The following is a 13223-nucleotide window of genomic DNA, read 5'->3' on the forward strand; positions in this document are numbered from 1 at the left end:
CATCAACTTCCTGATGGGAAGGAAAGGATAAAAGAAACATGGAAGGGAATTGGGAATTGGGTGAGGTTGGAAAACAGCACAAAACATAAAGAAATAAATCATCCTGCATCCCCGAAAGGATGCTGAACGATCTGCAGGTGCCAAAATGCATGGTTGATAAAACCTCCAACCACCCAGAGGCCTTAGAGATTTTACAAAAGCGACACCATTCTGCATTCCCCGAAGAATGCATAACGATTTCTTCCCGAATATGCACTTGAATTGATTTGACACTCTAGAAGACAAAAATACCTTATTTTCATATACAGCTAGTAAATGACTTACATGATACGAATATTTTTCAATAAAGAAACCCAATATATGAACATAATTTAACAATTTTTTTAAAAAATATCTTCTCCGCCTTTTTTTTATAAACATGCTCGAAAATATTTTCCGTCAAATACAAGAAACAGATTTTTTTTCGTTTGCCTCAATGTTAGATATAGCAGTTTAAAAATAACCTGTTTTTGAACTAGTTTTGCTCATAACTTCGGTTCAGAAAACTCTACCTGAATACGCCAGTCATTAAAAAATTGGTTTTAACAAACTCTAAAAGATGTTCAAAGATACCTATACGAAAAGAGAAAAATATAAATGCTAGAGCAAAAAATCTGATTTTTTGAGGAACACCCTAAGTTGCTCTTTAAAAATAGGTGTAATACTAAAACCGTTGCAGATACTACTATGGTGTCCTCAGCAAAGCTGCTCGATATAAGTTTATCTACAATTTTGCCGAAGAATGCAATCCTCTATCTCAATACATCCGGAAAATAAGTTTCGGATCACCTTAATAATAAGAGCCACCCTAATATCATGTACATCGACATATGGCTTATCTTCACTGATCATTTGTTTTGAAGACATATATTAAGCCACAAATGTTTTTGTCCCCCTAAATTGTGGATCCGGACCACTGTGCTACGCATTTTAACTCGAAAATTTTAAAATTTCTGATCTTTTACCTATTTCTTGAGATTCTACGGCAAACCTACAACAAAATCAAAAATTTAATAGTTATCAATTGCGTTTGGGTTGTGCATAAAAATTGTTTAGATTGTTTGTCCAATACAAAAATATAACTATTTTTAGAGTTTTAGGTTATTTACTAAAATTTTCAGTGAAATATAAGTTTCAGTTTTTTTTGTAAATTTTGTTCATAATATACATCCATCTAAAATAATAAAAAAAATATATGTCATAAAATTTAAAAGTTTAGATTTCATGTTGTTTGGCAAAATTATCCCAATAATACAAATTCTCTGTATTTGTACCACATTTCTTGAAATTCTTTGATCGGATATATAATTTTGGTCATCAATACATTGTTTCAGGTAATGATTCCAATATTTTGAATCTAAAAAATGTACATGTCATCGCTTTAATTTTTCAGTTATATACAAACATGTGCAAAAAAATGAAAAATTCATATATATTTATAAATTCATCGATTTTTTAAGTTTTCTTTTGATTGTGCAGGAATGGTAGTTGAGCGAAAATTGTAGCTGTAGCTGTCAAAAATCGTTTAATTCCATGTTTGGAAATATAGTTTACGCAAGGCCCGATTCGTTTTCTTATTATCAAATCAATCAAAATTCTATGGCCATGAAAATCATGAACAGCTCGTTCCAATCATTGTATTTTATAATTTCTCTATTTAAATGTTCGGGACTGCACTGTTTCAGGGCTACAAATTCAAAAGACAATTTCGTCTGCATAATGGAGACTTCAAAACCACTAAAAAGTTTATATTGCAATTTACGGGTCGTGGCACTTTTTCGTTGAAAATCTAACTATTAATATGCAGATTTATATTTAAAACAAATATAAATGTTTTGAGTAGTAACATTATTTTGTGAGTACACGTAAAAGTTATAATTATACAAATCGGTCAATTAAAACAAGATCTGAACAATAAAATGACTGTTCAACTGTGACAAGATTGTATCATCCGCAAGAGCTTTTATTTTTTTTTTGTTCGGATCAACATAGATTTAAACGATGCAAATTTACCACAACACCGTCTTGCGAGAAGGCAAAACTCACGACACGTCAATCTGCAGTTATTCCAAACTCCTAAAACTTGGCTGGGACTATTTAAACAATGAATATTGCAACGCATTCCTCCGGCTGGATAGGAAAGAGAGAAAAAAAACACACAGTTCCAGGACAAATGCAAAGTTGTTTCGAAAAACGAGCACTTCACTTTTGTTCCATTCTTTAGCACTTCAGGAAAAAGCAAATTGGAGTTCTCGTCGTCGTCGTCGTCATCCTCGTCGCTAGGAGGAAAAATGGAAACTTATTCGTTCGTCGAAAGGAGATTTACAAGCTGCACTTTTTGCTGGTGCGCTTGGGTTCTGTCGGTGGAAGGAATCGCTCGGTGAGTAGGTATTTATTTTGCAAACTGTGAACTAACAAACGGAGAGTGCTACTAACAGAGTGGTAGTGGTCCTTTTCATCGTTCCCAAATAATAAATAATGAACGGCTCTCGTCCTCCGGTGAAGCCCAACTTGACTTCATTTGTAAGAGTTTTCGGTTGCCATTATTTTGTGACGGAGTTGAGATGTCATAGCGATTCTCGTCTTGCGTTCGCTTGTAGCCAGGTTACAATTGCCTCTTTTGCCAGATGAAACTTTGTGCGAAAAACAGGTGCTATTGTTTAATTATAAACGAATCCTGTTCCTAATTTTCAGGTCGAGGTGTTTGCCGGCGGTTTTTGAGGTGAACTTCGTAGCTAATTAGTCGACGGCTTGTTTCAGGATCGTGAAGTAGCTGTAAGAAGCTCGTAATATCTGAAACAAAACCAGAACGCCCTCATTGGTTGTTGCAACTTATAGTGATTGGGATTAGAACTCACCGCTATGAACGTATCCAACGACATCGAGACAAAGAATGCCTTCATAGTGAGCTGTTTCCTGTTACAGCAGATCATCATCAGCAGGTGGCGATTAACGGAACGGGGATAGTTGTACCAATCGCTGGAGAAAACCGATTTCGACAAACAGTTCGCCTGTAAGATGAGATGCTGTTGCATAAAATATTTTTTGTTTTGCAATGTTGGATATACTAACGTGGTAGGAAATTTTATTGGCATGCCAGTAGTACAGAAAAAGGATCGCTGTCATTGTCGTTATGTATAAAACATCAATAAATACTTGAACAACCGAGGCAGTCTGCGAAGATTAATATGTAATTGTTATAATTTTTTAATGCAGAGGTTTGACGTGAATACGTCTTATTTTACAACAAAAAATTGAAACCCAAAACACGTTTACCGAATACTTTTCTATCAGTATTTAGCAAGAGACAGAAATGAAAATTTCCCGCAAGTAATTATTTTATGTTCCGTCTTCGATTCATCAGTGCTGTAGCAGCTTATGTTAAAACACTGCTAATACTACCTCACGGTTCAACATTTGATAATTTTGATTTTCTAGGATGATATGTTGACCAATATCGAGATCCGGAATTTGTTTCGGTTCGGTTGAGGTTTGGATTTGGACACTGAGAGAATAAATCAAAAGTCGTTGAAAGCTATTTATCATCATAATATCGCTTGTTTGGATAGCGTTCATAGATTTCGGTTCAATCCAAATTCTGGTTATGTGGAAGGTCTCTGTTATAGTAACAGTAGTAGTCTAGCGTCTGTTCTATGTGAAATCCAGAATAAACTCAAGGTATACGAAATTGGATTGGAAAATAGGGAAAATTAGACATTGCTCGTTATCAACTGATGCATCGATCACAGTTTATCTTAATTATACAGTTTTATCTATTCGAACCGATGCGTAGAAATATTTTAAAGCAGTAGGTGTAATGATATCTAAAATCTGTTTAATTTTGATGGAGCCGTAGAAGTTCAAAATCTGACCATTGTTTGTACGGTTTCCTTTTCCGATTTGTTTTCCTCACACCTCTATATGAAATACAAATAATAATGCCCCTACACGCTCTATGAACATAACTCATGGTTTGAGTTGCGATTACTCCTTATATTCCTTATATCCTTATATTACATTTTGATGGGGAAAGGGTTCCAATCAACTTTTTACAGCCCTGTCCATTAATTTATATCAGGCCCTCCCCGTTAATTTGTATCAGGCCGCATTAGCGCATGCGCGCCATAAAAACGCCTCTTTCAATATGAGGAAATTACATTGTTACCCAGCATTTTTTTTAATAATGTTGATTTCCTTACCTTTAATTTTGTGTTACCTTATCCTCCATTGTTCAATTCAACTGAGTTTCGTTGTATTTCGATATCTCTTCTTCTTTTTCTCTTCCTTCTTTCTTTTTTCCTTTTCCTTCTTTTTTTGATGCGCTGCTCTGGACGAGTATGGTATTTTTTCTCCTTTCTTCTTCCTTCCTTCCTTCTTTTTTTTATTCCTTTCTTTCTTCTTCATTCCATTCTGTTCTCTCCTCTTGTTCTGTTCAGTTCTAGAAGCGCTTCTGCTTCATCTGATTCTTTCTCTCATTGTCGGCGTGTCATGCAAGCAAGATAGAGAAATCAAGGGTTAGTGTAATGTATATACATTATGTGTGTTTTGCCACTCAGAATGGTTCAACGGATAAGGAAATGTAAACATGACGCTAACGCTCAGTGATATTTGACTATTACGAAATATAATTTTACTCTTTAATTATTTAGCTTATCACCCCTAGAACATGTTTCCATTTCATTATCTTCGATTGTTCATTATCTGTGTTTACCATAAACTCAGGCTTTTTGAGCAGCAAGTAAACCTAGAATCCCAATCGAAATGTATCACTACCAATTTGATACAACGCACTCAAAGGCACGGTAAAATGTATATTGTACATACACACAAAAACACATACATACACACAGTTACACACATTCACACATGCATACATACCCACATGTATTCCACACATTACAACATTGAGTTACTATTTCTAATTTAATAGATCCTAACTAAAACTAGTGTGCCAATAGTCATCTCATTAGTAGAATCACCATGTTATTTTAGCGATCACTCGCCTTTCAATAAATGAATTGTGATAAGGGGCTGTCCATAAAAGACGTCACGCTTTTTTTGACGATTTTTGACTCTCCATCCCCCCTTTGTCACAAATTGTCACAAAAGCAAAGACCCCCCACCCCCCCTAAGTCACATGTCACGAATTCAAAATAAATAAAATTCATCTCAATACATTCTCAATATGTATGACAAACCATACAAATATGAGGGAAAAATCGATTTATTACATGCTGCCATTAGATTAAAAAATATCCCTAAAACTACAAAATCATCGGAATTATTTTATTAATATCAATTATATAAATTAACAAAAGTATTTGGTTGGAATTGATGAAACATTTAGATCATCTGTTTTATTCCTCCTAGGGGACAGATATAATATTGTTTTAGGTAAAGAATAATATTTCCTTAGTGTAGCATACAGGGCTGAGAAAATAAAGACCAAACCTCATCAAAACGAGATCACAGCCGGAGAATCTTTTCATTATCAGTTGATCAGTGAAATTTAAATCACATCGATCAATATCGGTACTGATCTTCTGTCACACAATGGGTAGTGATTTTGAGCTAAAATGATTCTTGATTTATGTAAGTTCAATCATTAGATGATTCGATAAGCTTTGATGTTGGTGGAGGAAAATCACATATGATCAAGACAAGACATGACATGATCTATGTCTGAAATCGTTGATCTCCCGCCCTTTTTCAAATGGAGTACAATTGAATAAACTGCATCAGAATCAGATAAAAGTAATTCTTATGATATACTATTATCAATGCTAGAAAATCAAATTACTGAAAAAATTGTCAGTGCATAACTTAAGTTAAACCGTTTGAAGGCATCTTTTTCTTTTTTACTCATAATAGGCAAAATTTATTAATTTCGCTAATTTACTCGCTCCTCCGTGCACTTTTGCTGATCACAAGAGAAATGATTTCCTGCATCATTCATTTCCGAATTTACAAGAAGAAGCTTTTACATCAACAAATACACGTTTTCCTATAGAATGTAAACGTTTATTGTGGAGATTTTTTCATGAAATAGGCAAAGCAGTAATATAATTAGGTATTTCAAAAATGCGCTCATTGAAAATATTGGACGTCACATTCCAAAAACCTCCCCCCCTCCCCCTGTCACAAAAGGTCACGTTTTATGAAACACCCCCCTCCCCCTTGCGGCGTGACGTCTTTTATGGACAGCCCCTAAAACCGAATACAAAGTCTTTGCCTCTTCTCTAAGAAGCAATAACGCATAGTAGTAGCTCGGAAATGGTTCAATACTGCTGTTTTAGCAAAGCAAAATGTTCCAAATTTCATGTTACTTCTGAAGTTAATCTATCAAACAGAGATAACAGATGTCACTATAACAAATGGTTATCGTATATGAAATGACTAATGGATTTGAGATGAATGGAGGAACCGTTACCCAATTTCTATCTCTTCTAAAGGTCGATCGCTAATCCTGAGCTGAAACGGTGACCTTTATTACCATTCTTGCATGCAGTTATTCTTACACTTCACTCACACATCATCGAACCCATCAGGTCCCAAACGATACATCCTCACAATACAAACTGGATGAACATCGTTTGACAGCTATCAGTGGATTGTCCATTAGTTAAGTTATTATTATTTCGTTCTATTCTACAATAGACACGTTCTATTCTACAATGTACACAAACCACCAATAAACGTCAAATATGGACTCGATTCACCGTTCACCTGTTGTCATCGTGTGAAACCCAATTGGGATACGTTCACTCCACTTAACTTCCACTTCACACTGGTAATAGGGACCGGTAGTATGAAAATAAAACATAAAAAGAGCTCAGTTAAGCCCTACCGGCCTCTCCAACCCCGGATGTTGGAGCGTAATGCAATCAACATCTTATTCACTCACAATCGAAATGTATCACCATATACGGTTTGATACAACGCATACATACATACATGTATAAATATATACAGGCACCAAGGCATACTGACATACACACATACATACATACATACACACACATGTGTACATACATATACATACATATATACAAATATGTATTTCACACGCAAACATTGTAACATTGATTTACTATTTCTATTCTAATAGATTTTAACTAAATTCATTGTGCCAATAGTCATTTCATTAATAGAGTCACCATATTATTTTTCCGATTACTCGACTTTCAATAAATGAATTGTGATGAAATCAAATACAAAATTTTTGCTTCATCTCTGATAAGCTATACCACATAAAAGAAGTTCAGAATATGTACGATATTGCTGTTTTAGCGACGCGAAATACTCCTAATTTCATCTTACTCTCGAAGTCAATCTATCGAACAAACACAACAGATCTCGCCCTAACCAATGGTTTTCATATATGAAATAACTAATGGATTTGAGATGAATGGAGGTGCCGTCACCCAATTTCTATCTCTTCTATTGGTCGATCGTTGGTCCTGAGCTGAAACGGTGGCCTTTATTACCGTTCTTGCATTCCACTTCACTTACACTTCACTCGCATATCACCTCATCCATCAGATCCCACACGAGCACAACACAACCTCACAGAATAAACGTCAAAGATGAACTTAATTCACCATTCAACTATTCCGTTATCGTGTGAAACCTGACTGGGGTACGTTCATTTCACTTAATTTCCACTTCACACTGGTAATAAGGGCCGGTAGTATGAAAATGAAACATAAAAAAGAGCTCAGTTAAGCCCTACCGGCCTCTCCAACCCCGGATGTTGGAGCGTATTGCAATCAACATCTTATTCAAATCATGCCTCACTCAATAAGCTCAATAATTAAACTAAAAGTTATAACACATATTTATATTAAATTGTAACAATAATTAATCGTATCTGATGATGTTTGCAATACCGTCAAGCCCATCAACCACGGGAGGGAGTTGCGATTACTCAAATTCATAAACTGGAACAATATGTCAAAATTTGAGCATGGATTTGAGTAAAATAAACTATTTGCCATGAGTTCTCTCGCATTTATTCATACATTAGAGTAAGCGTTGAGTTTTTAAACATTTGAGTGAAAAAAAAATACTTGTTGCAGTTCAGTGCGTTTTTATTCTACGAATATTCTTATCGAAATAAAGAATGCAAGAATACGTCGTTTTCCATTGCCGTTTCTAGATCGGGTTTTGAAAACATGAATCAACGTCAATCATAGATGTTTTGTGCTTTCAATTATGCTTAATGAAAAGCGCAACATAAGGATATCAAAATAATTCAATTTTTACTCCAAACCGTTCAAAAGGAAACGGTTTTGAATCACTATTTTGCGCATTCAAAAGAAAGAAGAATAACTTTGTATATGAAAATTAACGAAGAAAAATTTCTTCATTTTGAGAGCAAGGAACTCAAATTTTGAGTTGAACTTAGTCGAATTTTGATCAGAATATTTTTTTCTTATTTTGAGTAAAAATTACTCAAGTTTTGACAATTTTGTCCCTTAACGCAAAAATGAGTAGATAGGCGGTAACTCAAGTTTAGAGTACGTGCACTTTTTATGATTTTGAGTGATGTGTCACTCAATTTTGAGTTAAGTTCAATGAGAGTGTAGATCCTATACAAATGTCTCGCCAATATTAATTTCACAAAATGATCAACTTACCCTAGCCTATATTAATGTTTAGTGGTGACAGCTCAGAAACGTGGAAAAAGAAAGTTTTTGACAACGCAATATCGAAGATTGTAAGTTATAGACGTTACGAAGCGTTACAAGTTTTGGGTATTACGAAACGTTATGGGCGTTACTTTTATGTGAGCTATAGGAAGCGTTATATGCGTTATTTTTTATGAGTAAAAGACGTTATGAAACATTACAAGCGATTGTAAGTTACAAGCGTTACTTTTTAGTAAGTTTTAGATGTAGGTTACAGGCGTTACGAAACGTTACTTTTTGTAAGTTACGAGCATTGCGAATCACTACATGCGTTACTTTTTCGTAAGTTATAGGCGTTACGAAACATTACTTTTTTGTAATTTATGGACGTTACGAAGCGTTACTTTTTTATAAGTAACTGTTTAGTAACTTATAGGTCTTCGAGGCGTTACTTTTGTGCAAGTTAATGGCGTTACAAAGCGTTTCTTTTTTATAAGTTATAGGCGTACGAATTCGTATCGTTATATTTTTGTTAGTTATGTTATGTTACGTTATATTTTTGTTAGTTATGTTATGTTACGACTTTACTTCTTAGTAAATTATAGGTGTTACAAAGCGTTACGAGGCGATACATGCGTTATTTTATGATAAGTTGTAGGCGTTACGAAGCGTTATATAAGTTACTTTTTTGTGAGTTATGACGTTACGAAACATTACTCGTTTGTAAGTTACAAGCGTAACATGTCCTGTCAAAGTCCTGGCATTACAACATTCCTTTTGTGGAATTTGGCCTTTCTGTTTCAACAGACTTCGCAGCCGATTCTTAGCGTACAGAATCATTGCATGACTAGTACTATGGATCCTACTGACACTAAGAATCCTTCCAGGTCGGGGCTCGAACATACGACAACTGGCTTGTAAGACCAGCGTCCTATGCGTTGAACCGCCAACCCGGCGTCTATGGTTATTGTTATTTGGCTCCAGTGTCATAATACATAGAATTGTACTGATAGATACTTCATATTAGTAAAAAACACATAGATTTGCTGACTAGTGTTAGGAACGTTGTTTTTCATTAAAATAAACAGTAACTATTGAGAACTGTTTTTTACTCTACGGCATTGCTAGTTTTGTAGAAATTACACATAAGTTCACTGTCAATCTGACAGTGTACCACGTTTCGTAAAACGTGTCCTCGAAAATTTGTCGGAGTATTCCGTATTATAATTTATATTTGTCTATACACTAAGGTCTTTTTTATGCGGTTTTTTATGCGACTTTTTTAATGCGAATTTTGAGAGTTATGCGATTTTTTTATGCGAAGTTTCAGAGTTATGCGGTTTTTTATGCGATTTTTTTATGCGGTGCGTAGATTCGCATAAAAAAGACTTCGGTGTATAGCAAACAAAGACGTAGTCCTACGTCAAAATAATGTATATCTTCATACTATCCTTTTATACTCACAACCGATGCTTCGAACAATAGCGCACACAGTAGTACAGAGAAGATTAGGAAATCCATTAGCACAGCACCTTTGATTAAATTCTCCAGCTCACGAGTGAAATCGTAAATGTCACATTGCAACTGAGTGCACTGTATCAAAAGTTTCTTGCGCAGTTGACAACGTTTCGACTCCCAGACTGGGAAGTCATCCCTTAGCACGGATATTTCATAGAGCCTTAAGTTTGATAGTTTGTAGTTCAGTATCATGAGCACGGTTCGCACGAACACCATCAAGCTAACCACAAACACGTGCCAACAGGGAACGATCAGCTGACCAACGCACATAATGTACAGCTGAATACCGTATACTATCGCGAAGTGATCCACCAGATTCGACGAAGGATACCAAGAGCGAAGGATCGTCGGTGGATGATGCATCCACTTTGACCGCTCCGTCGGTTGTGTGCCATAATACTGTATTAACGAATAAACACACATTGTGTTGGCAGTGATCATAGCGAAAATCCAGAAACCAACTGTCAGACGTCTCATGTACACGACATTTTCGTTGAGAATCTGCCTTTCTTCTTCGGTTCCTTGGTGCAAAATATGACGAATCACTTGATCTGCTTTCTGAATTATTGCGTTGAATCCTGGAATAGAAACCGATCGTTAATTGTTAGTTTACTTACCAAAATTTCTAAAAACCCACTTGCACGGTTCCAATATAAATGCAAAACGCGTACAACGGTGGTAGTAAACAAAAGTGTAGTCGATGCATTGGCTGTCATTTCACTAACATTACCCCACACCTGAAACAAGTCCACGTATTGAGTGATGTTGAATGCGAACATCGAAATGGTAAAAAATATAGCTCGAAAGCAGTTCAGTTTTTTCCACGGTTGACTTCGATGCAACAAAACTCCGTAATATTTCAAGCCTCTCAGGCTTAGTTTTAACAGTGGATTTTCGAGAACAACATCCTCTTGAATCCATTCACTTTCTAATTTCATGTTGACACTCTGTAAGACGTCCGGCAATGGTATGATGAATTTTCCAACCACATGACTTTAATTAGGAATAATAACTCGAAGGGTAACAATTAATACCAATTATAATTGAATTAGTTCCTTTGATGTCGATTTTCATTGTTTTTTTTTTCAAGGAACAGAAAGACAGCGATAAAATATTCATCGCGGAATTATCCGGTTATTAATGTAGTGGCCAGCAGTAAACAGCAACTGGTAGCAATCATCCAAGCAGTCCAGTTCAGTCTTTAACGGTGACTTCTAGTGTAACCTGTTGCACTATTGAACCTGCAGGATCCAAATCAATCATCTGTTGAATGTTATTACAGCCGGTTCGGACAGTAAATGGCAAACGACCTTTGCCTTTACTTTCTGACATATCAGAGACTCGGATGACTCGTATCTTTAAGATGCCTAAGTTCGACTCCTCTGGTAGAAGGTAAAAGTTTAGATACGAGAAGCCTTCTGCTTACTTAAATGACCCTTGTCACGTCTCACTTTTCCGCACTTTATTCTTCACATCCTTGCTCTTCCTTGAGTACTATGGCTCTATGATTTCATATTCTTTCTCCTCTTATAATCTCTAGTTAGTTTGATATCGTTAAAATACCGAAAAAAGTTATTACATTAAGCAGATTGACCAAACAAGTTCGGTTTTCTTTCTACCATGCAATATTGAGAAGATTTTGAGTTAATATTGACTCGGATATAAAATTTAGTGATAAATCGACCAGTGATAAATGCGCGCTGAAGTTCTTTTGGATTTCCAATTGCATAATTGGCAAATCTGTTCATATTCGTCATTCTCGCCGATACCAAATAAATACCATCTTTATCAAAACTATACTATACCGGCTAAACCGAATTTTACAAACTCAGATTCAAACGAAAGGTCTTATGGTTCATAGCTTGCTATTGAATTACGAATCTATAAAAAAAATCCGCACTCAATTTTGTTGGAAATTTCTCTACCGATTTCCACAAAAAAAGATGCAAGTTAAATCTCTTGAAATTCTTGAAATTCTTTAAAAGGTCCCGAAAAGTTTATCCAGATCCGACTTCCAGTTCCGGTTTTACAGCTCGATAAGTAGAAAGTTTTCAATTTCATGAGTATTTCTTCACAAGCAATGGTAAAACGAGGTGCAATTTTCTATAAAACTTACTGGTGAATTCATCTAGTTGGCAGATCTTGTTGGTTAGTGTATATATAAACCAGGGGTGGAAATAAGCAAAATTTTTGATTCACAGTAAATTTGACTAAAAAATTTAAACATGTCTTCATCGTTATCAGTATTACTGTCTGATTCGGAATCAACATTTCAACAAAGTTAGACTCGTTTTAATGCTACTCTGTGTTCATTAAACAGGTTTGAAGTTAAAATGACTGTCGCATACGGTGATGAAAACAAAACAATATATAAGAGCGATTCACACGTGGTATCAGACGACCGGTACAGGCATGGTACGGTCACGAAACAACAACATTAATTGTAAGCAATTCATATGAAGGGACACAACGTCAAGTTCACCGAACATTTTAACGTCGGATACGTTAATTAACCTTAACATCGACCGTAATAATGGTAAAAGTGACGTAAGCGTCAAAACTAATTATGACCATTCGCTAGGTGAGTTTATTTCGTCGGCCGCATCGAAACTCCATGCTTCGTGATGTATTTGAAATTTATTCAGCAATACCGTCGTGGTGGAGTAATATCATCAATAAAAACAGCTAATAATATTAACATACATGATGCGATGAATAATAACTATGATGACAAGAAAAACATGTCCAATCACAAAGCGTGCTATGCAGCTGAATACACAGAAGTGACAAGAGTGCAGGATTTTGTGCGCTCCTGTTCCTTCTGTGAATCAAATTCATGTCAAATAGCGTTTTTTGTGTTTAATCTAAATAGCGCATGAACATCATCATCAGCCTGAACCAGCTGGGAGTAAAACAAAGTCTTTTGTTGCTATAATCACTATTTGGCGAATTAAACAACAGCTTGCGAAATCAAACACGGTTTGTATCAAACGAGAACATGTGTTGAAACTTTATAAACCGTGCCGTAACGAAACC

At 35.5% G+C, this 13223-nt stretch overlaps 1 protein-coding gene across 1 annotated transcript; it reads right to left on the reverse strand.

Annotated features, from left to right (window-relative positions):
* Positions 1-2778: 2778 nt before the first annotated feature.
* On the reverse strand, positions 2779-11125 carry LOC131440339 (odorant receptor 56a-like). The gene is made up of 5 exons (XM_058611546.1): positions 10825-11125; positions 10134-10765; positions 3112-3213; positions 2898-3050; positions 2779-2832 (listed from the first exon to the last, which is right to left on the reverse strand). Exons 1-5 carry the CDS (start codon positions 11123-11125, stop codon positions 2779-2781), a joined length of 1242 nt encoding a protein of 413 aa, XP_058467529.1.
* Between the last annotated feature and the right edge of the window lie 2098 nt (positions 11126-13223).

The sequence above is a fragment of the Malaya genurostris genome, chromosome 1 (genome assembly GCF_030247185.1).
Source record: "Malaya genurostris strain Urasoe2022 chromosome 1, Malgen_1.1, whole genome shotgun sequence".
Classification (NCBI taxonomy): Eukaryota; Metazoa; Arthropoda; class Insecta; order Diptera; family Culicidae; genus Malaya; species Malaya genurostris.